Raw genomic sequence first — 26,383 nt, 5'->3', positions numbered from 1 at the left:
GTGGACCTCCCACCTCCAGGAAGGGGCTGTTTGGAAATGTCTTTTCATATCTGTTCATTTGAGTCCCTATGGAATCTTTATAATTTTGTTATATTTACTTTTATTTTATTTTATCCTTAGTTTATAGAATTAAACAAACATTTCTATAATACAGTACAATAAAAAACATGATTGCATAAAAAGCTGCAAATCTGCTATGCACAACTTGCTATTCTTTTCAAATACTTGACAAAATTATAACGTAATTTTTTTCTTTTTTTATTTCTCCGCGCCACCCCCCCGTAAGTGATAGCTACCATTAGACACAGATGGGAATATATGTATAAAATTATTCTATAAGTACTTCTATTTATCAGTTCTTTGGTGGGATGCAGATAGCACCTTTCTTCATGTCCTTTATAATTTGGGTATTTATAATAGCTAAAATAACTTATTTACTCAAAATCATTCTCAAAACAATATTGCTATTACTGTATACAATGTTCTCTTGGTTCTGCTCATTTGTCTTTTCATTATTTTGTGCAAGTCTTTCTAAGTTTTTCTAAGATCATCAAACTCATCATTTCTTTATTATTATTATTATTATTAATTTATTTTTAGTTTTCAATAATCACTTCCATATGCTTTTGAGTTTTGAATTTTTCTCCCCCTCCCCCCCAACATGGTGTGCAATCTGATATAGGGTCTACATATACATTCCTATTAAACATATTTTTATGTTAGCCATGTTGTAAGAAAGAATTAGAACCAATAGGAAGAATCACAAGAAAGAGAAAACAAAACAAAACAGAAGGAAAAAAAGAGCAAATGGTATACTTCGATCTGCATTCAAATTCCGTAGTTCTTTCTCTGGATGTGGATAGCATTTCCATCATGAGACTTTTGGAGTTGTCTTAGATCCTTGCATTGCTGAGAAGGGCTTCTAGAAACCAAGATGGTGGAGTAAGAAGTAAGTTGCTGTCACCCTCCCTTATTAATCTCTGAAAGCCCAGAAAATATCGTACCCAGGAAAAACTCTGAAACAGCTGAACCAGCAGAAAGACAGGGGGCAGCAGTTTGGTAGCCCAAGTAGCTTAGGGGATTAACGGGAAAGGCCCCTCTTGCTCTGGGGAAGAGGGAGCAGTACAGCATGACCGACATCCCAGCAAGCTAGCAGAAAGCCCCACCTTGGTACACTAGGGAGAGATCCTGAACGCCAAGTGGTGGAGCAGGCAAGCACCAACACCAGGGCCCCCAAGTGCCTCAGTACAGACAGGGGAATGAGTGGAAACTGGCTCAGGAAAACCACCACGCTCCACGGCATTCTCTGGCAGCCAGGCTCCCAGTGCCTCAGCAAAACTCTGGGAAACACATCTCCAAGAGGGAAAGCTCCAAGCAGAGAACATCCTGCAGCAGTAGGGTATAGGTAATTTAATAACTTTTGGGGCATAATTCCAGACTGCTCTCCAAAATGGTTGGATGATTTTAGAATTCCACCACAATGAGTTAATGTCCCACCTCTTCCGCATCCTCTCCAATACTTGTCTTTCTCTCCAATCATTTTAGCCAATTTGGTATGTGTAAAACCATATCTCAAGGTTGTTTTAATCTGCATTTCCCCAATTAATAATGATGTAGAGCATTTTTATATGACTATAAATTGTTTTGTTTTTTTTCATTGGAAAACTGCCTGTTCGTATCCTTTGGCCATTTATCAATTGAGGAATAACTCATATTTGTATCAGTTTGGCAAAATTCTTTATACATTTTACATATGAGACCTTTATCTGATAAACTGTCTATAAAAAATGTTTTCCCAATGTTCTGCTTTCCTTTTAATTTTGGCTATGTTGGGGTGCTTGGGTGCTTGTGTTTGGGTGCTTGTGGTTGGACACCAATTTCTCCCTAGCCTCAGAAACACTGTCTCTGGCAGTGTCTCCCCAGCCCAAGGACACTGTGCCTAGCAATTACTCATGAGTGGGCCCCAGCAAGACCCTTATCTCCTTCCCTGGTGCAGTTACAAATGGCACCTGAAGGAATTATTAGTTTCAACTGGCTTTGCACTGGGTCATAAAGATATTCTTACCCACTGTGTTGAGGGCCGATCTTAAGAGTCTGATATGGGTTTAAGATCCAGGACAGAGTTTGACCTTTGCCCAGGCTTTTACCCAAAGGGCTCAGTAATTAAGAAGCATGGCTCTCCAATCTCTCCCTGTTAGGAGGTTCCTGAGACATTCCTTCTCACTTTTTGAACCTTAGATTTACATATTCACTCCTCTATACAGGCGCCAGGAAGGAGCCTTGGAATTTACAACTCTATCTAGGAACTCTGATAAGGAGGAAATGTATATTATCATACCCTTAGCAGATGTTTCAGGAGTGTCTCACGGGGAGGACTCTCTGAAGTTAGGATGGATTTTCTGTATATATCCTGTACCCTCAGAAAAATAAACTGAGTGAGTTTTTCTGCTCCGCCTGGCCCACTCCTTCATGTCTTTTTTCATGCCTTTCTGTTCAGTGTACTATCTGGTTGCGGGCAACTATCTATACTACTGTCTTACCTCTGATGCATCCTGGACTCCTCATTATCTGTATTCTAGACCCAAGACATATGGATACTCCCTACATCTGTCTCGTCAAACAAGACATTGACTGGTGGCAGACTGGACATCTCTCAGTTACCCCTGAACTCTAGTTAACTTAGTGATGTAGCAGGCCTAAACCCACACTTCCATGTGGCCCTCCTTGTAGGCTTTTCCCAGTGAACTCTGGGTAAAACGCCTGCCCAGTAGAAAAAAGAAGTGTATGTTCTTTTAAGAACTGACCCCTCCTTAACCACTCCCTGATCCTGCCCTGAATCACCTAGTCAGCATATTTGGCACATGTTTTATTATATTTTATCCTATATAAACTTTAACTGTACCCCTCTAAAGTCACAAGTTCCTTAAGAATCCTTGCCTGCTATATAGTGTAACAATAAACTTTTTGCCAACTTGACTTTAAAGAATGCTTGAGTCTGTGAATTCATTTCAGACAACCCAGTCCTGTACTCCAGTCTTTGAGGGGTCTCAACCTCTCAGACCGCAACAGGTATATTTGTTTTATTTATACAAAAATTTTCTTAATTTAATGTAATTGAAATCATCCATTTTACATCTAGCTTTGCTCTCAGTCTCTTGTTTATTCATAAATTCTTCACCTATCTATAAATCTGATAAGTAATATGTTCAATGTTCTGCTAATTTTCTTGTAAAGTCTCTCATTCAAAGTTATAATTACTGCTTGTGAATTTCCCTCCACCTTATTTTTATTCACTAATTTCCTTTTCAACCTCTGCTTTCATCCTATGCCCAGTACCTTATCTTCTCCCTTTAACCTCTTATTCTTTATTTGACTTACCCCTCTAAAAAACCCCTCCCTTATTTCTTCACCCCACCCTCCTAAACTTAATCTATATACCCTTCTAAAAGTCTATCACTCAACATATTCTCCAGTTTTCTCACCTCTCTAGAAGTTCAGAAGACTTTTAAACCTCTTCTAATGTATTTGCTGTTTCCTTTTCAATCCAGATGAAAGTAAGGTTCTTTCAAACTATCTTATCAATGATAAATTTTAAGAATGCTATTACCACTAATAATGACTAATATTAATAGTACTTTATATATAATAAGCAAACAGTTTGATCTTTATCATTGCCTTATAACTTAAAAAATATTGAAAACAACAAGAAAAAAACACTTTAAATACTGTGGGAAAACAATCAGGACTTTAAAAATTTTCTAAATTATAAAAATTTAAAGTTTTTAAAAAGAATGATAAAAATTGTTTTTGCATATAACTGGGAAAAAGCAAAATATTATTTTAAAAAGTGAAATGATTGTATAGCATGATGGCAACTCTTTTTTTGGGGGGGATTCACTTGATGCAGAGTACATTTTCTTTTCAATTCTCTCAGTTTTATTTTGTGTATGTCTCTGTTTTTTAAGTTTATTTCTTGTAAGCAACAGATTGTAAGCCTTTGTTTTCTTATCTAATCTGTCATTCTTTTTTATTGGATTGTTTATCTACTTTTACAGTTAAAAGAAGGAAGTTTATATTTTCTTCCATCTACCTCTAAAATCGGAATTTTTCCAAGTTATGATTTTTCTCCCCTTCTGCTATAAACATAGTATTATATTCTTTCAGATACTTTCATTTTTTTTAAGGTGTCCTGTTTCCATTGGCTCTCTCTCCCTCACCCCAGTCCCCTCTTATCACTTATTACCCCTTTGCCTTTAGAGGTTTATTTTCTCTTCTCTCTTGCTTTTATCTGGTTGTATATGTCTCCCCTCTTATTTTTCTCACTTAGGTAGATTCCACCCTTTTCTCCTTCCCTTCAGCTAGTCCTGCACATTAATTTTTTTTTAATTCTTTTTTTGTGTTTTTTCAAAAAAGGAATTTTTTCGCTCTCTTCATTATCTGTAGAGGGCTGAGTCCTTATGGAAAATCTCTAAGTCCTTATAGACTTCAGGGGTCAGTACTTATAAAGGCTTGCCTCTGCATAAACTCTCCCATGACTCTTGCCCTAGCTCTGTTTGTTATGGTTTGCTGATTCTAAGTTCTCACTCATACTTAGCCTTGAGGCCAGGTGGCTGACTCGAGCAGGCAATACTAAGAACGGGGCAGGGAAACAATAGGTACGAAATTTGGCCTTAAAACTACTTCTCATAAGAAAATGAGGATCTTTAGCTGCTTAGATTGTTTATGTTATTAGTTAGCACGTGTAGATCATTTCTCGTGGTACAAAGCTGTTTCCTCTAGTATATAATCTTGTAACACCTGAAAATAAACTAGTCTTCTGAGCATTAGTCTCAGACTCGCCTAGCCTGACTTTTCTTTCTCCAGTTCCCCTTCCACTTTTTCTTTCACCGCTCTGTCATACATCACGCCAGCTAGCAGCAATTATCCATTTCCTCTTTCTGTCTATCCTAGACCTTCACTCTGTGATTCATGACCCTTACAATCATCTCTCTAGGGCTATCTCTTTTCTTCATACAATCAAAGCTTCCAAGGAACCCGTTCTAGGCTCTGCCCTCCGGGCCCTTTCTGCTACCTCATGGTAGGCTTATCCCAGGGATTTCCCTTTTCCATTGTGCCTCACTCTCACAACAATGTCAATTATGGCAGCTATCAGAGAGGATACTGCCCTGTTGTAGGGCACTGTTCCCACCACTGATGCATACCTTCTCTTGTTGGCCAGATTCTTTCTATATTTGCCTGGAGTTCTCCCTGGGTCTTCTCCTTCTCCAGATGCCAGTTGCCCCCGAGGGTTCCAACTCCCCCACCTTAGAAGGACAAGTAGATATTTCAGGTACCAAATCCCCTGGCTTCACCTAGAGAAAGGTCCTCCTCTCTCTTCTCCCACAGAAGCATTCACCAGTGGATTCCTCTCCCTTCTCTAAAATAAGGCCTCCTCCTTCTCCTTCCGTTTTCAGTCTCCCCCAGCTCCTCCTCGGCCACTCCCTACAGGCTTTTTTCTCTTTTGGAGACCACAGGTGTCACCTTCTCCTCTTAGCTAACTCTGCATTTGACCCTGGTGAATCATTCTCTTGTCTTTATACTCTCTCCCCATACCCCCTTGCTCCCCTCTCCCCATCAACAAAGGCAAACTGGGGCACTCCTGATAGCTTTTTATATACATTGGATCTCAATATTAGTCACACTTACAGTTTCATTTCTGCTGTCAAATCCCTTCTTTTGCAGAAGAAAAAAAAAAAGTAAAACAAAACAAACAAATGAGAAACTCTGCCTTCTCTCTACTCTTACTTGTCATTAAACCAGCCACCTCTCTTCCCCAAAAGTCTTATTTTTTCAAAGACTTTGACCTTCCATTTTCTTGTAATATAACTTTTTAAAAAATCCCAAACCAGACATCTTTTTGTCCTTGGCTCTCTTGCTAAACTCAAATCACTCTGTGCTTTACTATTCTTGACCTTGGCCTTCTTTCCAACTTTCCTTGACTTAAAAAAAAATTCTTGCTTGATGAGTTCCTTGTGCATACACTTTGGCCCCTTGAGACAAATCCCACTTTTCCTCTTTTTTGTATTGTTTCCTCAGAATTTCCCTCTGGAGTAGCTCCCATTTTTGTTGGGTCCCTTTGAACGTGGGGTGCGAGCTTGGTGTCCACGGTGGGTCTCAGTCAGGGTTAGGGGCAGGGTTTCCCTCTTGTCTGGCTGGCATCAGCCTCTTCCTGGAAACTCCTACTCTGCCAGTCCCAGCTATGATGCACTTTGGTGGGTAGGGCTTGCAGCTGGTTGCCTTCTCCTATGTCACCTCACCTCAGATCCCGTGACTGGAGCGCATCACTATCATGTGTCCTCCCTTTCTATGACATGTCTCCCTTGAAAAAGTTACTTTTGGCATCATTTGCTTCTACCTCACCTATATTTCCCAACATAGCTCTCCCTTTCCCTTTCCCCACAGAGCCATTCCCTGTAACAAAGAAGAAAAGAGAGAAAACAGACCAGCCAAAGTAACCAACAAACCAAAAAGTTCTGACGTATGCCATGTGCCACACCCATAGTCCCCCACCTCTGCAAAAAAGGTGGCAAAGTGGCCTCTCCTCTGTGCCTTGGTAGCAAGTTTGTCCCTACAGTTTCAGAGAACTCACTGTCAATTGTTTTGTTGTTCTTTCCACTTCCTTGTGTCTATTGTTTCCCAGGTTCTTCTTGCCAAGTCTTCCCTCACTTCTCTGCAGTCATCTTATCTTAGCACACATGAGTATTCCATGGCTTCCACATTTTCCAATTTGTTTCACATTCCCCATCCAATGGGCATGTTATCTCTTTTGTTTCCAGTTTTTTTGTCATTCCCAAAAATGTTGTTACAAATATTTTGGTACTGAAGGAGTCTTTCTTTGATATCATTGACCTGGTTGGGGTATGAGACTAGCAGTAGGGTTTCTGGTCAAAGGGTTAGATATCATGGTCATTTCCTAGCATAATCACAAAGGGCTTTCTAGAATTGTTAGGCCCAGCCATACCTCATTTGTCTGTTTTCTTTCCATGGCCTCTCAAACACCCAGTATTCCCATTTTTGTCATCTTTGCCAACTGACTGGGGGAGAGGGTGAAACCTTGGAGTTGTTTTGATTGGCATTTCTCTAATTCTTAGTCATTTGGCACAATCTTCCATAATGTTGACTCTGGGTGCAATTCTTTTAAGTATCATGGATTTCTAACTTCTCTGCTCAGTGTTGTTTTATAATTCCAAACATTTCCTGCAGAGCCTTGCATTTCCAATCCTGGAGTTTACTCATTCTCCCTTTGGAAACTGCAGGGATTCCTTCCTGCTTTCCTTCTCTACCATTTCACAGGATGATCTTGATGAAAGTTCTTTTAGTCTTAAAGTGCTCTGTGAAGGGGAGCTCTGAGATGAGACTTGGCAGAGCCCTTAGGCAGAGATCATCTGTTCCATCCCTTGGCATTAGAGGGAGGATCCTGAGACTCAGCAAGGTCACCTGAGGGTCCAAGGTCACAGACAGTGAGGGACAGACTTAGACTTGGCCCAAGATTCTCTGAATCCAAAGTCAGTCCTATTTTGGAAAAATCAAAATGCTAAATTAATCCATACATGTCAGAGTTGAGTTTATTTTTCACAGAAGGATGCTATGAGGGATCATGTACAACATGCCTGCCTTTATCAGTTAACCAAATCTAAGGAATATCAAGCATGAGAAATAAGAGTTAAGTTTCCACATAAGTAGATGACAAATCAGCACAGACAAGCTAACCTCTCTGATCAGGGTGGGGAGTGACAACACAATTCTAGGCACATAATGTATGTTAAGGGTGGGATATATAAGGAAGATTGTAACCCAGAAGGGTTAGGACCAACCCTGATCCAGAAGGGAAGAGTTAGGCAATTACTAACTATAAAGCTTGCTCTTGCTTCTGTATTCAGTGCACTCTCCCCTTCAAAGGAAATGTGCCCACTTCCCCTGAGAATTGAAAAGACACACTTCAACCTCTTTAATAAAAAGCCTTTGAGACAACCAGTCTTTGGTAACTGAGTCTGGTATCTTCTTTATAACACAAGTCAGCAAGTTTATGTAGCCACAAACAGGAGATGCCACATACAAGGCACTTAGGAAGATGGGACCTGGATGGAGGTTTCAGCTAGAAAGCTCTGCCAGGGTTCCAGGAGGCCCAGGACCAGCAGTGTCAATGAGATGAGTGTCTGATGCAATCTACATCCCAGGAGCTCTACCTTCCAATCCCAGCAGTGACCATTCCCCATCCTGCCTCCTTCTGATGGGCAGACTACTGAGGGTGCTGATGTCCACACTAGGACCTGCCCTTTTGACCTGTGTGTGAGTGAGGTTGTCAGAACAAGTGCCCTCCACAGACACAAGGTTCCCATTACTTCTGACCCAGACCCACCCAAGAAAACAGGAAAGTTAGAATCTCTCATTGAAGGCACAGCTGTTTCTCCCCTTCTAACAAAAAGGGAAAAAACCCAGACACATACAACCAAAGGGAAAACAAAGACAGAAACATAGTTTTAGAACCAGAAGAGGTCCCAGAGATCATTGAGTTCAATCATTTTATTTTACTGAAGAAATAGGCCCAGAGAGGTCTAGTGACTTGCCCAAAGCCTTTCCTTCCAGGCCCAGTAACTCAGGATGCCATCACTACAGTGAAACCCTGGAAGCTCCCCACATTCCCATAATCACTCTCCTCCTCCCCCACTGACCTGCACTTCTCTGTCCCACAGAGGTCTCCCACAGCTCTCTGGCCCAGCCTCCTTCTAAAACACTCAGCTGCACAGCCACAGAATAAGGGCAAGTCCAACAGCAGCCCAGACGCCTAGTCTTTGTTATCTATGGGCAGCCTCAGTGGTGGAGCAGAGGCTGGTGCCTCCATGGGGCCATTGACAGCAGCTGTTGCTTCTGCCTCTACCCCAAGCTTTCAGCCCCCAATCAGCTGCCCTGGCTCCCTGAACACGCAAGGTAGTGAAGGGGGAGAATGTCTTGTCTCCATCTCACAGATGTGTCATAGAGTGGAAAGTGATTTCACCAAAGGGGGCTACAAGCAGAGCAGCCCCTGAGCAGGAACACATTGAGAGCTTCCTGGTCCTGGGCTGCCCTGACCCCTGCTCTGAAGGCCACATTAACTCGTCCACCCCAGTGTTCTCTGATTCTCTGCTCTTTGTCCCTGGTTCTCCACATAGGCACATTCACAGTATCTGGCCCTCTGGTCCAGCCCATCCGGGCCTGGGTGGGGAAAGACGTCCAGCTCTTCTGTCACCTCTCTCCTAAGATGGATGCTCAAGGAATGGCTATGAAGTGGGTCAGAGGTCCACTGGTTGTGCACATGTACCGCATGGGCCAGGAGATGGAGGAAGTCCAGGCCCCTGCATTCCAAGGGAGGACAAAGATGCTGAGAGAGGACATGGCTGAGGGGAAGGTGACCGTGATCGTCCATCAGGTCCAGCTCTCTGACACTGGCCAGTACACATGTTATTTCCAGACAGGCCCCTTTTACAATGAAGCCAGCTTTGACCTTCAGGTACCAGGTAGGTACTACCTGGGTCATAGGTTTTTTTTTTTTTCTAGAACCAGAAGGCACCTTCAGACACTGGCATTGGCCCAGATCTTTAGAGTGTGTAACTTTCCATGCATTGTTTCACTGGAGTCTTGCAACTATGTTGTGGGTTAGTATTTCTTTCACTGGGACCACCCAGGCCCCCACTGACTGAAGGTCAGATCTGTTATCTTTCAGCCCCTCAGGGACCTCTGTACCTTTAATGGAGTTTGGGGCATCCAGCTTGTCTGTCATTGGCTGAAGCCCCTCCCCCCAGTGATGCTCCCCCAATTTTAGAGGCTCTTCTGTACCCTTACCCTATGTGACCACTTAATAGTCAGGTTAGCTTTTATACAGTATTTTTAATTGCCCAGTGTCATGAGAACAAACATACAAATGACACTTTCCCTGACACCCAAGGACGTTGTCCTCCCCACACAGGCCACCTCAGTCTCTGGAGAGCTGGGGGCTGAAGGGAGTTCAGGTTCATAATTTAGCCCAGTTCCTACATAGTAGAATCCCACTAAGTTCCAAGTCCAAAACCCCTTGGACTGAAGTCCCAGCCACGCTGTCTTCTCAGTGCTTCCCTTCTGGGCTGGCAGCCACATTGGGCTTCATTCTTCCCTCCCAGGTCTCCATGGTTTGGGTCTGGGTAGGGTGGAGGATTCCCACCCTGTGCCTAGAAGTGAAAAGGACCAAGAAGGAGCCCCTACCCACACCCTAAGCCTGTTTGTGGAGGGACACAGAGCCTGGATTGGGGAGGGAAAAAAACATTCTTCACTCAGCTCAGTTGATGGTGTTAATGCCCTGTGGGTGAATAGGACTTTCACCTCCCCTGGACACAGCTGGAAGGAAAGAGTGGGAAAGAGAGGGAGAGAGACAGATACAGAGACAAACAGAGACAGAAAAACTGAAATAGATGGAAATATGGAGGCAGATAGACAGAGGATGACAGGGATAGACAGAAAGACAGACAAAAAGAATGAATCCTAGTCTGGTCTTTCCAAGGCACAGCCTGTTCCAGCCAATAGAATGTGGCTAGTCCTACTCAAGTGGTAAGGAAACACAGAATGACTTCTCCCTGACTCAGGCACCTGTAATCTCTCACATGGGTCCCACCACCATGTTAGGTCAGCAGGGAAAGCACAAAGCAAAGCCCCCTTCTCCTTCTCTCTCCATTTCAAATATTTGTCTTTATCCCATAGGCAGAGGGATGCATTTGGAATCTGGTTCTTATCCCCAGTTCAGACCAATCCTCTCTGGTCTCTGGGCAGCCATGAAGGCCTTCATTTTATATACTTCTCCAGGGCCCTATGGGACAGAATCTCAGAGCAGCCAATGGTGCAGGGTCATATACAATCCCACAGACTCATCCCAATCATCCCTAATACAAAGTGCTGTAGATTCAATACACCCAGAAACATGTTACTGTGATTGCAAACCATCATTGCCTGTTTACCCTCAGCCTTTCAGGGCCTTTCTCAAACCATTTTCTGTCAAGCAAAAGAAAGAGCAAAGACAAAGAAAGCTGGATGACCCTCTTTGATGGAAGTCCAAGTCCCTTTGAGCTTTCTGAACCATATGGAGCTCTCCCCACTGCACCACTTAGTGGCTGCGTGAGCAAAGGCATGTTAGCTGAGAAGAGCTAGTGTCTTCAGGACACCAGTGTCCAGTCTAGCCAGAGCCCAGAGTACTAGGAGTGGAGTCAAGTGCAATGGATGGGAAGAATAGGGTGGCACCAGATTGTAGAGGGCTTTGAATGCCAAGAGGAACAGCCTGACCTTCACCCAGAAGGAAGTACAAAAGCACTAAAGATATGTGGAGAGAGAAGCAGTATGGTCACTTTTAGATAAAAATCACATGAGCCCAGAGCCCAGGCCAGTTGGGAAGGGGGAGTGCAAGTGGGGATCTAGAGTCAGGAACACATGTCAGTCAGTCAGTTAGTCAGTGAACAAGCATTCATTAAGGTCTTAAGGCATCTTGGTGACAGAGCAGACACTCAGACTTGGAGCTGGGCACACAGGAGTTCAAATCCTGCCAGACATTTACTAACTGTGTGACACTGTGCTAGTCGCTTAAACTCTCTCAGCCTCAGTTTCCGCATCAGTCATATAGGAATAATAACAACTAGCGTGTCTGTAGCACTGGGAGGTTTGCAAAGCACTTAACAAAAATGACTGCTTTTTATCCTCAGCCCTGGCAGGTGGGCACTGCTTCTAATCCAGTTTTACCAATGAACACACTGGGACAGGCAGAGTTAAGGGGCTTGCCCCAGGTCACACAGCTAGTGAGTGTCTGAGGCTGGATTAGAACTCAGGTCTTCCTGCCTCCAAGTCCAGTGCTCTATTTACCCACCCAGCACCTACCTACCTCCTAGGGTTGTTGGGAGGACCAAGTGAGGTCACCTATGAAATGTGCTTTAGAAATCTTGAAGCCTGTAGAAACACTAACTACAATAATTATTACTTCTGGTATCATCATTATCATCATGCTGTTGCTATTATTACAAGGGCTGTTGTGAGGATCTAGTGAGGCCATAATGATAAAGCACATACACAGCATCTGGCACGTAGCAGGTGCTAAGGGACAGTGAGTGATTCTTATCATGACCATGTGGCAGCATCGTGGTGAGCACTGGGGAAAAAAGAAAAGCCTGGCATCTTTGAAAGAGAGAATTAAATCACCCCATTTTTGAGCTCCAGGACAGAGGGCAGACCTCCACCTTTTAGTGGGAAACACCAGGCCTGAAGGATCCAAGGGAGGGAAGAGGATTGAAACCATGAGTTAAGATTCACTTACTGGGGCAGGTAGGTGGAGTAGCGGAGAGAGCAGCAGCTCTGGAGTCAGGAGGACCTGAGTTCAAGTCCCACCTCAGACACTTGACACTACTAGCTGTGTGACTCTGGGGAAGTCACTTAATACCATTGCCTAGCAAAAAAAAAAAGTTCACTTCCCAAAGGGAGTTTGTCCCTTTCTCAGGACCCAAGAGATGTGTCAAGGGGAAGAAAATGGCCAGATCCAGAGTAAGAACAGCTGAGTCTCACTGCCAGCCCAGACATTTCCAAATCATATGAACTTATGCAAAGCCCCTCCCTCTCTGGGTCCCATTTCCCTCATTTGTTAAATGAGTTTTGTTTTGACTCTTTAAAGTCACTTCCCTCTCTAATAGTCTGTGATTCAGAAGAAACCCATAAACCACATAGGACCTACCTGCTACCTTCAGTTCAATGTGGGCTTCACCACAATTGTCAGGTGACTGGACACGGCAAGTGTATTGACCAGAGCCAGAGACCTGGACCTGTTGGATCCTTAAGGTCACCTTCCCCTCAGCCATGTCATGTTTCAGCAGCTCCATCCTCCCCTGGAACTCAGAGCCCTGGCATTTCTGCTGCTTCTCCCCAGTGGGGTACCAGTGCACAAGAGTCTGGTTTCTGAACCAGTTCACAGTCATGTCCCAAGCATCTATTTCAGAGAAGAGTTCACAGGAGAGTGTGATGTCTTCCCCCTGCTTGGCCTGAATGAGCTGAGCAGGGCCAATCACTGAGAATGCTCCTTTCTGGCGTTCTAGGGACAAAGCAGAAGAAAATCAGAGGACAATGTAGGCCCAGCATTAAGAGTGTTTGTTTGTATGGTTGGGGTCCCCAGCAGATGAAGGTCTGACTTCTGGATCAGCTTCTGCTCTGCTGTGGGCCCACTTCTGGAAAATCACTTTCCTTTCTGTGATCCCCTTGGAGACAAGACATTCTCTATCCCCGACTGCTTCCTATGTCAGAAAGGGAGGGAAGTTCTTTGGTGCTGGAGGGGTAGATGTGGTGACAGGAAGGCAACAAATGTCACCCATGGCCTCTAGGGAGGCCCTGTACTAGCTTCTGCTCTGCCACTGCCCATGGGTAATTTATGAGTACAGAGGGAGCCCAGGCCCCTGGGCTGGTGTTTGCCTGGCCCTTATGTGACTATTGTCTGTGCAGCTGAGCTAGAAGGAGGGTGGGCCACAGAGTCAGGTGAGGGCTCTATGTGGAGGAGTGGTTCAGCTCCCTGGGGAGGTGTGGAGTCCGGTCATCTGGATAGATGGATAGGTCTGTCTCATGTCCTCGTCTGGATCTCACCTGGCTAGCATTGGCGTGGGTCTTATCCACTCATTCTTGCCAAGGAGTTTTGATAGATGATGGCTTAATATGCCAGTTCCTGCCAGAAGTATCTAGACTTTAACAGGATCCTCCCAGAGTGTAATGAACAGAGAATCTATGAGAGCTGAGAGACTTGACTTCTGGACCTGGCTCTGCCATCACCCTCCTGCAGGCAAGTCCTTTCCTTTCCCTCCCACTTCTTTACAATCCCCTTGGTCTTTTCCACCCTGATGCTGTGGATCCATCATTTTCTCCCAGCCCCAAACACGCTCCTTACCTTTCCACATCTTGCCCTGAGCACTGTAACTGAAGCAACACTAACTTTTGCCTCTGGGGCAAGTATGTCAATGGACTGCTGTACTGTTCCACTCCCCAAACTCCCCAAAGCCCAGCTCCCTTCCCTGGCCCCCATTCCTCTCTTCCTGTTGTCTCTCCTGTTGGAATGGAAGATCCTTGAGGTCAGGGACTACCTCATTTTAGTGTTTATGTATCCAGTGCTTAGTATGTAGTATGTACTTAATAGATGCTTTTCTTTTATTTCTAGCTATTCAATTATCTAATTAGGTGCTTCCTTAGTAGTTGTTTATTGATTTCATTCTCTAGGCTTCAATTTCTTCCTTTGTAAAAGGAATGAGTGAAAAAATGTTCTCTGAAGTCCCTTCCGGTTTTAATTCTGTGGATGATTTCATAATTACTAAACTGTCAGCTGTACTGTGTATACTTTCTCTTGGTTCAGGATGGGGTTTTGAATGACATAGGACACCTTCCCGTGCTAATTTTCTTTGATAAAGATGGATGCTTCAGAAGATACAGGCCATTACTGTCTTTTTTACTTTTAAGAAGTTCTTTTCTCCAGTGAATTTTTCTGCTTCTGTTTCCATTTGACCAATTCTTTTCTTTTTTAAGGAGTTCTTTTCTTCTGTGAATTTTTGTGCATTGTTTACCATTTGGTCAATTCTGTTATTTAAGGTATTATTTTCTTCAGTATTTTTTTCAAGCCTCCTTTATCAAGGTGCTAATTCTCTTTTCATAATTTTATTGAATCACTCTCATTTCCTAAATTTTCTCTACTTCTCTTATTTGATTTTTAAAATTCTTTTTGAGCTCTTCCAGAAATTATTGTTGGGTAGACATAATTCACATTTCTCTTTGAGGTTTTTTACATAGCTCTTTTTCTTCCTTTTTGTTTGTATGTAGCTCTTTTGGCTTTGTTGTGTTCCAAGTTTGTTTTGATCTTTGCTGTCACCATAGTAACTTGTTATGGTCAGGTTCTTTTTTTGTGGTTTGTGCATTCTTTCAATCTATTTGTTGACTTTCAACTGTATGTGAAAGTGGGCTCTCCTTCCAGGTTGGAGGGAGCACTGTCTCAAGTTTCAGGGTTTTTGTGCTGCTGTTTTCAGAGCTAGCTCTGGAAGTCTGCAAGTTCTCAGTGCTTCTAAGGTAATATAATCTAAGGAAAAGTGTGGTCACTGTTGCAGTTTCATGGTGTGTTGTGGAGTCATCTCAAAAGAATTCACAGACTCAGACCACCTCCAACCCAAGCCAAGACATTTATTGAGAATTATACCTTTCAGGAAGCAGGCTGAGCTCCAAGAAAGAATGGCAGCTTAGGGAAAGCAAAACAGGGATTTTTATAGGGCATATGATGCTGATTACACAACAGAAAATATGAATGTTAAAAAGGCAGGAAGGTTTGTCAAGGAATTAGGCAGTAGGGGAGGGGACCCAGCCTTGGTGGAATTGCACATGTGATTTCCCATAATGCATACAGAAAAACCCACTGGGGGTGGCATGTATGTATGATAACGATATTATAATTAGGCTCTCCATGTCATAAATTCACCTAAAGGAAAGCTTTTGCTATTACTGCACAGGTGCTTACTTACAGAAAAATCTGTTCTATTGTTTTGGGGTCCACATCCCACTTGGGCATCATGGTGGTGCTACTTTCTGATTGGCTGGCTGTTGTGGTCCTGTCAGAGATTGCATGGTTGTGGTTGTGGTTGAGGGCATGGGTACACCTGCTGTTTCTGTGTGGAATATGAGGAAGTTAGAATATTGAGTCTGGGGGCAGCTAGGGGCAGTGGTGAGGATTCCATCACATGGACTTGCCTGTTATTCTAATGAGGTACGAGTTCATGGACATGCCTGCTGTTCTAGTGAGGCAGTGAGGAATACGAGGAAGTTTAGATATTGGGGGTGGGGGCAGTGCCTAGATCAGGGACTGTGGTGTGGTTAAAGCCAGATTGTGTGATCAAATAAGGACTTACCTGCTATTCAGTGAGGCCCATACTGGGGTTGGTGGCAGTTTTATTAGGATTCCATCAGTCAGTGCTCCCCCTGGACTGTACTCTATTATGTGAATGACTATAAGTATTCTTTTTTCAAAAAAAAAAATTATTTTCAGTTCAGGGAACAAAAGAAGCATTTCTATAACACAGTAAAACAACAACAGCAAAAAAAGATGATTGCACATGAAATTGCAAATCTACAATGTATAACTTTCTATTTTCTCTAGATACACAACAAACTTATAATGTAAATTTCATTTTTTCCTTTTCTTCTTCCCTCCACACCCCCTTGCCCTAGAGACAGCTAACATTACATGTAAATATATATGTATATAATTATTCTATATATACTTCTATTTATTAGTTCTCTCTCTGTATGCAGAATCTTCACATATCCTTTAGTTTTAAATTGTGTATTATAATAGTCAAAATTACTTAGTCACTTGAAGTAGTTCTTCAAATAATATTTCTGTAACTGTATACAATATTTTCTTGGTTCTGCTTGCTTTACCCTTCATTATTTCATGCAAGGCTTTCCATGCTTTTCTAAGACCATCGAGCTCATTGTTTCTTTTAGCACAATAATATTCCATTGTAACCATACACCACAATTTGTTCAGCCATTCCCCCAATTTATAGGTATCCCTGAAATTTCAAGTTCTTTGCCACCACAAAGAGAGCTGCTATGGACATCCCATTCACATTCAAAGTTATAATTACCATTTCTGAATTTCCCTCCATCTTATTTTTACTCACTATTTTCTTTCTCAGCCTCTCTTTTTATCCTGTCCCTGTTCCTGTATCTTCTCCATCCACCCTCCCACCCCCCCACTTCACCAACTCCTCCAAGAGTTTCCCACACCCCCAATCTCAATCCACACACCCCTCCAAAAGTTCTCCCATCTTGTCCCCTAATCCCAATCCACACACCTTTCTAAAAGTCCCTCCCCCACTCTGCTCCCCAGTTTTCTCACCTTTCTACATGTTCAGAAGACTTCTACACCCTTCCAGTGACCAGGGTTCCCACTCCACTGAGGCTCATACTCTAGTGAGCTACTGCTCCTCCTTTCCCTGGTACTGAGACCTAGAACTGATTATGGGCAATGCAATGAGGCTGTCAGACCACTGCCAGCAAAGGTTTCCCTTCTGACCATTTGTCTGACTCCCTTACTGTCAGTGGTCTGACAGCCCCGAAGTTGCCACTGTTGCTGATTGAAGCCACCTCAAGACCTGCATGGGATTGTGCCCCACTCATGCTCCAGTAAGAAAGACCTTTCCCCAACAACCTTCTAGGTTGTCTTGGGCTGTAAAATGATTTCTCTCTGTCCTTTTGTTGGTTCTGCTGCTCCAGAATTTGTTTTGAGGTGTTATTTTAAAGTTGTTAGAAGAGGAATTTCTTAGAATTCAGGTGAGTCCCTGTCTTTACTCCACCATCTTGGCTCCTCTTGGTCACTCTTAGATGTCTATAAGACTTGTGCTCTAGTATGTTTCCACTACACCTGAGGCTCTGCATACCATCCCGTTGATTGGCATACCAGCTTATGTCCCTCTGAGCCAGAAGGATGAATGGTGATGGTGATTCGGGGATCTGAACCAAGGACTAGGGAGGTGGAGGACCCTGGATTAATGGGATTTGCTTCCTATTGGACCCTTTTCCCAAATACTATTACACCTCCACAACTAAACCTGTCTGAGCATCCAATTGTCTGTCTGTAAAATAGAGATTATAATACTATCATGCCTATATCACATTAGTAGTAGGAAGGAAATAATAATTTATTAAGTGCCTGCTGTGTTTCAGGCACTATACTACGGGCTTAATAATTCCTATCTCATTTGAGCCTAACAACAGCCCTAGGAGATAGGTGCTATTATTATCCTGTTTTTACGTTGAGGAAATTAAGTCAGGCAGAGGTTAAATGATGTATCTAGGGTCACAAAGCTAGTAAGTATCTGAGGCTGGATTAGAACTCAGGTCTATCATGTCTCCAGACCCAGTGCTCTATCCACTGTACCACCTCACTGCCTATTTTACCTTTAGAAGTAGTAGTAGTAGTCATCATCATCCTCATAAACCTAAAGGTATATTAAAAATAGTAGCTGGTGAACCTCACTCTCATCAGAATTGTGTCAAAGAGGGATTAACATATATACTCAGTTGAGTATAGACATCCCTCTTACCCTACAGGAAAGTTGGATGGGAAAGGCATGAGAGAAGGTAGGATGGGGTATGATTGTAGAAGGAAGGATGGATTTGGGGGTATAAGTCAGAAACAAAACACTGAAGCATTGACAGGGTGAAAGGAGAAGAGCAGGATAAACGGGGGGGGCACGAAACACAGTAGTAATCATAACCATGAAAAAAAATTAAAGCAAGTTTCTCTGATAAAGATCTCATTTCTCAATTATGTAGAGAACTGAGTTAAATTTATTTTTAAAAAAAGCCATTCTTCAATTGATAAATGGTCGAAGAATATGAATAGTCAGTTTTCAGACAAAGTAATCAAAGCTGTTTGTAGTCATATGAAAAAAATGCTCTAAATTATTATTGATTAGAGAAATACAAATTAAAACAACTCTGAGGTACCACTCTACACCTATCAGATTGGCTAGAATGACAGGAAAGGAAAATGACAAATATTGCAGGGGATATGGGAAAATTGAGACACTGATGCATTGTTGGCAAAATTGTATACTGATTCAACCATTCTGTAGAACAGTTTGGAACTATGCCCAAAGGTCTGTAAAACTATGCGTACCTTTTGACCAAGCAACACCACTACTAAATTTGTATCCAAAAAAGTTATTTTTAAAAGTAAAAGACCTATTTGTACAAAAATGTTTATAGCAGCTGTCATTGTGGTAGCAAAGAATTGGACACTGAAGGGATGTCCATCAGTCGGGGGAATGGTTGAACAAGTTGTCATACATTATTTTGATGGAATACTATTGTGCTATAAGAAATGATGAGCAGGATGTTCTCAGAAAAACCTATAAAGACTCATATGAAATGATGCAAAGTAAAAGGAGGAGAACCAGGAAAACATCATACACAGTGACAGCAATACTGCATATCATCATCAATTGTGAATGACTTGGATATTCTCAGCAGTACAATGATATAAGATAATTGCAAAGAACTTATGATTTAAAAAAAATGCTATCCATCTTCAGATAAAGAATGCATGGAGTCTGAATGCAGATCAAAGGCATACTTTTTCTTTACTTTCTTTGTATTTGTTCTGTTTTCTTTTACATCATGACTAACATGGAAATATATTTTGCAGGACCACACATGTATAACCTGTATCAAATTGCTTGCCTTCTCAAGAAAGCAAGAAAGGAAGGGAGAGAAGGAGTGAATTTGAAACTCAAAATTTTTTAAATGAATTTTTAAAATTGTTTTTACATATAATTGAGAAATATTAAATTTTTAAAAAGAAAGAAATAGGGGGATGGAGCCAAGATGGCAGAGTAAAAGCAGTGACCTGCTTGAGCTCTCCCCCAAACCCCTCCAAATACCTATAAAAAATGACTCTAAACAAATTCTAGAGCAGCAGAACCCACAAAAAGACAGAGTAAAACAAATTTACAGCCCAAGACAACCTGGAAGGTGGACAGGAAAGGTCTGTTGCATCAGGCTGGGAGAGGAACATGGTTCAGTGTGGAACAGCAGGCAAAACAGGCCTCAGCAAAGCTGGAGCAGGCCTCAGAGGACTGAATCATGGGCAGCTGTGGCAGTTTCCAGACTTCTCAACCCATGAACGCCAAAGAGAACTTAGAAGATCAATAACAAAAGTCTGTGACCGTGGTGAGAGAGAAGGTCAGTCCCAGCCCCAGCCCTGGTGCAGCCCTGGGGCAGCAGCTGCTTATGGAGCTCTAGGCCCATAGACAGAGGGGGAATTGAATGGCTGATCAGAGAAGGATTGTAGGGATCTCTTTGCTGGTGCTGAGGCAGGATTCTCTTGCTTTGCCCATGCTTGGGTCTGGGTCACAGTTCTGGGTGTCAGTCATGGGGCAAGGAGGAGCACTGGTGTGGTGGAGCTTGTGGTGGTGGTGGAGAGGGAATCTTCCTCACAGTTCCAAGGCAGAAAAGAGAGCTTGTGGTCACTCATAGGCCAGAATACAGGCCAGGAATGGAATAAACACCTTGCCCGTGATCATATCACCTTGGAAGAGCTGAAAATTTACAGGTCCCTAGAAGTGCCTCTGAAAACAGCTGCACAAAACCCCTGAAACTTGGGACAATACACCCTCCACACTGGAAACAGAGCCCTCCCTTAACAAAGGGTTTAAAAGTCAAGTAATTGGCTGGGAACTTGAGCAAACAGCATAAAAAAATCATATTTTAGAATCTTACTTTGGTGAGAAAGAAGATCAAAACATACAACCAGAAGAAGACAACAAAGTCAAAGCTCCTACACCCAAGCCTCCAAGAAAAATATAAATTGGCCTCAGGCCATGGAAGAGCTCAAAAAGGATTTTGAAAAGCAAGTAAGAGAAGTACAGGAAAATTGGGCAGAGAAATGAAAGTGATGCAAGAAAAGCATGAAAAATGAGTCGACAGCTTGCTAAAGGAGACCCAAAAAATACTGTAGAAAATAACACCTTAAAATAGACTAGCTCAAATGGCAAAAGAGGTCCAAAAAGCCAATGAGGAGAAGAATGTCTTCAAAAACAGAATTGGCCAAATGGGAAATTAAGATTCAGTTAAACAGTGAAAAATAACCTAGAACAAATGTTGAAGGCAGAGTAGAGCAAACACCTAGATGGATGAGGACTTGACTTTCTTTTCCAATTAGGATCCTAGAACCTCAGCAAGCCCCCAGAAGGGAGCTCAGGGGTCATCTAGTACAACCCCTGTTAGTAGAATGAAATCCCCTACCATCCAGCCTCTCCTCATAGGCAGCACATAGTTCTCCCTTGTAAGGGGAACTCAGATAACAAAGTACTCTAGCTTCTTTCATGTCCATCACTAGACAAGAAATAACTTTCATCTCACCTGGTACCCAATATTATTTGGTGCTAGCTACATGAGATGGTTCCTACTACTCTGACAGTTTCCATTTGGCCCTATGCACAATAGGTTTTTAAAGCAGCTCTGGCAGATCCTGCCTCCCAAGAGCCCAGGATATTCCTTTCCTCCAAGGTTTTCCCCTTATGACCTCTCCTGAATGATCTAATAGGCCAGAGGCTTAGAGGATGCCTTAGGCTTGGGTGAGATGAAGGGCCCCTACTGCTCTGATGTCCAGTTTTACTGGCAGGTCCATAGATGGACCATTGATTACTTTCTTATCAAGCCTATGTTTCAGGAGCCGCAGCCAGAGCTCCCTCCAGAAGAAGATATTGCTGCTCTCTGTCTCTTCAGCATAGTGTCAGGTTCTGTGACTTCTCCCTTCATTCTCAGAGCAACCATTTTTTATTTTGGTTTTAATTTATGGAATAAAATAAACATTTCCGTAAGATAATAGAATAAAAACAGATTGCCTATAAAACAGTAAATCTACTATGTACAACTTGCTATTCCTTTAAAATAAACAACAAAATTACAATGTAAATTTATTTTTCTTTCCTCCATCCTCCCCTGCCTAGAGATGTCTACCATTAGACACAAATATATATGTGTGTGTACACATACATATATGTATATATGTACATTTGTACATATGTGCATGTATATATGCATGCACATAAAGTTATATGTGTAGAATTATTCCATACAGCTATTTATCAGCTCTTTCTCTGGAGGCAGATAGCATCTTTCTTCCTATGTCCTTTATAGTTAATTTGCATATTTGTAATAGATAAAATAATTTATCCTTTCAAGGTCATTCTTAAAACAATGCTGCTTTTACTGTATTCAATGTTCTCTTGATTCTGCTCATTTCACTCGTCATTTCATGTAAGTTCTCCATGTTTTTCTAAAATCATTGGGCTTATCATTTCTTATAGCACAGTAGTATTCCATCACAATCATATACCACAACTTGTTCAGCCATTCCCCAATTGATGGGCATCCCTGAAGTTTCCAGTTCTTTGCCACCACAAAAAGAGCTGCTACAAATATCTTAGAACATATAGGTTCTTTTCCTTTTAACCTAATTATCTGCAGAAATAGACCAACTAGTGGTATTGCTGGGTCAAAGGGTATAAGTAGTTTAATAACTCTTTGGTTGTAACTCCAGAATGCTCTCCAAAATAATTGGATCAGTTCACAATTCCACTAACAATTAAGTAGTGTCCCAATTTTTCCACATCCCGTACAACATTTGTTGCTTTCCCTTCTACCATTTTAGCCAATCTGGCAGGTGTAATATCTCATGGCTGTTTTAATTTACATTTCTCTAATCAATAATGATTTAGAACGTTTTTTCATATGACTATAAATTATTTTGCTTTCTTCATTGGAAAACTGCCTGTTCATATCCTTTGACCATTTATCAATGGGGAATGACTTGTGTTCTCACAGATTGGGCAACGTCTTTTATATATTTTAGATATGAGACCTTTATCTGATAAACCATCTATAAAAATGTTTTCCTAATTTTCTGCTTTCTTTCTGATCTTGGCAACTTTTGTCTTATTTGTACAAAACCTTTTTAATTTAATGGAATCAAAATGATCCATTTTACACCTAACTTTGCTCTCTGCCTCTTGGTTATGCATAAATTGTTTGCCCATCCATAAGCGTGATAAGTGATATGTACCATGGTCTCTTGATCTTGTAATCTCTTTACATTGAGGTCATGTATCCATTTTGACCTTATCTTGGTAAACGGTGTAATGCCCCTATTTCAACTGACATTAGGGTTTCTTTCCTCTCCCAAACCACAGCTGTCTCAACCTCTTGTTCAGATTGCACCAGCTGATCAGACTGCACATGTATAGTTGTGTGACAAGGCAAGATCTATAGCACATAGTATTCCATTACATTCATATACCAATACTCATTCAACCATTCCCCAACTGATAAACATCCCCTCATTTCTAGTCCTTTGCCACCACAAAAAGCTGTTGTAAATATTTTTATACGTATGAGTCCTTTTCTCCCTTTAGGATACAGACCTGGTAGTGATATTGCTGCATCAAAAGGCTCGATGCCCTTTGGGCACAGTTCCAAATTGCTCTCCAAAATGGTTGGGTGAGTTCACAACTCCACTAACAATACATTACTCTTCCAATTTTCTCACATCTTCTCCAACATTTATCATTTTCCTTTCCTGTTATATTAGACAATCTGATAGGTGTGAGGGGGTACTTCAGAGTAGTTTCAATTAGCATTTCTCTAATCAACAATGATTTAGAACATTTTTTTCATATGACTATAGAGAGCTTTAATTTCTTCATCTGAAAACTTTCTGTTCATAACCTTTGACAATTTATCGATTGGGGAATACCTAGTATTTTTATAAATTTGACTCAGTTCTCTATATATTTGAGAAATAAGACATTTATCAGAAACACTTACTGTAAACCTTTTTCCCCCCTAGTTTTCTAATTCCTTTTAATTTTGGTTGCATTGGTTTTCTTTGTGCAAAAAAAAATAATTTAATGTAATCAAAATTACCCATTTTGCATTTCATAATGCTGTCTATGTCCTGTTTGGTCATAAATTCTTCCTGTCTCCATAGATGTGACAGGTAAATCCTTGCTCCTCTAATTTGCTTATCACCCTTCATGTCTAAATTATATACCCATTTTGACCTTATCTTGGTTATATGGTGTGAGAATGTGATCTCTACCTAGTTTCTGCCATACTATTTCCCAGTTTTCCAAGCAGTTTTTGTCAAATAGTGAGTTCTTATCCCAGAAGCTGGGGTCTTTGGGTTTACCAAACAGTACATTACTATAGTCATTGATTACTATGTCTTGCATACCTAACCTATTCCTCTATTTCTTAGCCAGTACCAAGTAGCTGTGATGATTGCTGCATTATAATACAATTTAAGATCTGGTATGGCTAGGCCACCTTCCTTAATATTTCTTTTCATTAGTTTCCTTGATATTCTAGACCTTTTGTTCTTCCAGATGAATTTTGTTATTATTTTTTCTAGCAAATTTTGCTATGTTGTCCCATTATTGTCGTTCTCTTTGATGAAATTATTAAGTGTTTCTATGATTTGTTGTTTGACCCTTTCATTCTTTAGGATTAGGTTATTTAGTTTCCAGTTAGTCTATCTTTCCATGTATTCCATGTAATTACATGAAATTTGTATTGCATCATGATCTGAAAAGGATACATTTACTATTTCTGCCTTTTTACATTTGTTTGTGAGGTTTTGAATGCTGTGATATATGGTCAACTTTTGTGTAGGTACATTCCTTTCTAATCCCATTCAATTTTCTCCAGAGGTCTATCATATCCAGCTTTTCTAAAATTCTATTCACTTCCTTAACTTCTTTCTTTTTTATTTTGTGGTCAGATTTATCTAGTTCTGATATGGGGAAGGAGAGGTTCCCCACTAGTATAGTTATACTGTCTATTTCATCCTAAAATTTGTTTAACTTCTCCTTTAAAAATTAAGATGCTATACCATTTGGTTCATATATGTTTAGTATTGATATTACTTCATTAACTATTGTACCTTTTAGTAAAATGGAGTTTCCCTCCTTGTCTCTTTTAATTAGGTCTATTTTTGTTTTTGTTTTGTCTCAGAAATTTTTTTTTACTTACTCCTTTTTTTTTACTTCACCTAAAGTATAATATATTTAGCTCCAGCCTTTTACCTTCACTCTGTGTGTGTTTCTCTGCTTCAAATGTGTTTTTTATAAACAATATATTGTAGTATTCTAGTCTTTAATCCATTCTGCTATCTTCTTGGGTTTTATGGGAAATTTCATCCCATTGAAAGTCAGTTATAATTACTAACTGTGAATGTCCCTCCATCCTATTTCCCCTCTATTTGCACTATTTTCTCTCTTTTTGCTGTATCACTCCTCACCAGTGTTTTGCTTCAGACTACCACCTCCCTCAGTCTGCCCTTTCTTCTATCTGCCTCAGCCCCTTTTCTTTTCTCCTTCTCCTCCTACTTCTTATAGGGCAAGATAGATTCCTATACCCACCTGAGTGTATGTTATTCCTTCTTTGAGCCAAATCCAATGACAGTAAGGTTCAAACAATGATCACCCTGCTCTTTTCTTTCCCTTTACTGTCTTTCATGCCTTTTTGTTTGATATAATTTACCCCATTCTGACTGCTCCTTTCCTCTTCTCCCAGGAAAATCCAATTTTTCAGCCCATAATTTTTTTTTCATATTTCATCTCATCAATGTCAACTTTTATACCCTCCCCCTCTGTCTGTGCATACTTCTTCTAACTTCCCTAATAGAGATACAGTTCTTAAGAGTTACAAGTATCATCTTCCCATGTAGAGATGTAAACAATTTAGCTTTATTGAATAACTTTTTTTTCCTTTTCTTTTTACCTTTGTATGCTTCTCTTGAATCTTGTATTTGAAACTGAATTTTCTGTTCAGCTCTGGTCTTTCCATTAGGAAAGTTTGAAAATCCTCAAATTCATTGAAAATCCATTTTTCACCTGAAAGATTATGCTCAGTTTTGCTGGGTTTATTCTTGGTTACAATCCAAGTTCATTTGCCTTCCAGAACATCATATGTCAAGCTCTATGATCCTCTGATATAGAAGATGCTAAGTTCTGTGTAATCCAGATTGTGGCTCTTTGATATATAAATCGTTTCTTTGTGCTTGTCTGAGTATTTTCTACTTGACCTGACAGTTCTGGAATTTAGCTATAATATACTGAGAGTTTTCATTTTGAGGTCTCTTTCAGGAGGTGATTGGTGGATTCTTTCAGTGCTGATTTTAGCCTCTTGTTCTAGGACATCAGGGCAGTTTTCCTTGATAAGTTTTTAAAAGATGCTGTCCAGGCTCCTTTTTATTTTTTTTGGATCATGGTTCAGGTAGTCCCATAATTTTTAAATTCTGTCTCCTGGATCTATTTTCCAGGTCAGTTAGTTGTTTTTCCAATGAGGCATTTTATATTTTATTCCATTTTTTCATTCTTTTGGTTTTATTTGACTGATTTTGTTATTTCTCATGGAGTTAGCTTCCACTTGCCCAATTCTAATTCTTAATAAATTATTTTCTTCAGTAAGCTTTTGTATCTCCTTTTCCATTTCACCAATGCTACTTTTTAAGGAGTTCTTTTCTTCAGTGGATTCCCCCCACCCCCAATTTGGTCCATTCTATTTTTTAAAGTGTTGTTTTCTTGAATCAATTTTTGTGATTCCTTTTCCAAGCTGTTGACACTTTTTTCATGATTCTCTTGCATAACTCTCATTTCTTTTCCCAGTTTTTCTTCTCTCTCTCTCTCTCATTTGATTTTTAAAATCCTTTTCTGAGCTCTTCTGAGAGGACATTTTGCATTTGAGATCAGTGTAGATGTTTTGACATTGTTGTCCTCTT

At 41.0% G+C, this 26,383-nt stretch overlaps 1 protein-coding gene across 5 annotated transcripts in view; it reads right to left on the bottom strand.

The window, feature by feature from the left end:
- Positions 1-5,569, bottom strand: part of LOC110210625 (butyrophilin-like protein 2) — a 31,719-nt gene extending 26,150 nt beyond the window's left edge. For 3 of the 5 annotated variants that reach the window (XM_078156877.1, XM_078156876.1, XM_020989665.2), the window contains exons 1-2: positions 5,202-5,569; positions 817-922 (exon numbers count right to left, since the gene is read on the bottom strand). In XM_078156877.1, coding sequence (XP_078013003.1) covers positions 817-875 — 59 coding nt within the window. In that variant the 5' untranslated portion in view covers positions 876-922; positions 5,202-5,569. The remainder of the gene's footprint in view (positions 1-816; positions 923-5,201) is intronic. The other 2 variants (XM_078156879.1, XM_078156878.1) reach the window with 1 other exon arrangement.
- Between the last annotated feature and the right edge of the window lie 20,814 nt (positions 5,570-26,383).

This window comes from Phascolarctos cinereus, unplaced genomic scaffold, assembly GCF_003287225.1.
Source record: "Phascolarctos cinereus isolate Bilbo 61053 unplaced genomic scaffold, phaCin_HiC Scaffold_726;HRSCAF=1367, whole genome shotgun sequence".
In the NCBI taxonomy this organism is placed as follows: domain Eukaryota; kingdom Metazoa; phylum Chordata; class Mammalia; order Diprotodontia; family Phascolarctidae; genus Phascolarctos; species Phascolarctos cinereus.
The sequence above is the reverse complement of the archived record's forward strand: the minus strand, read 5'-3'. Positions and strand labels throughout refer to the sequence as shown.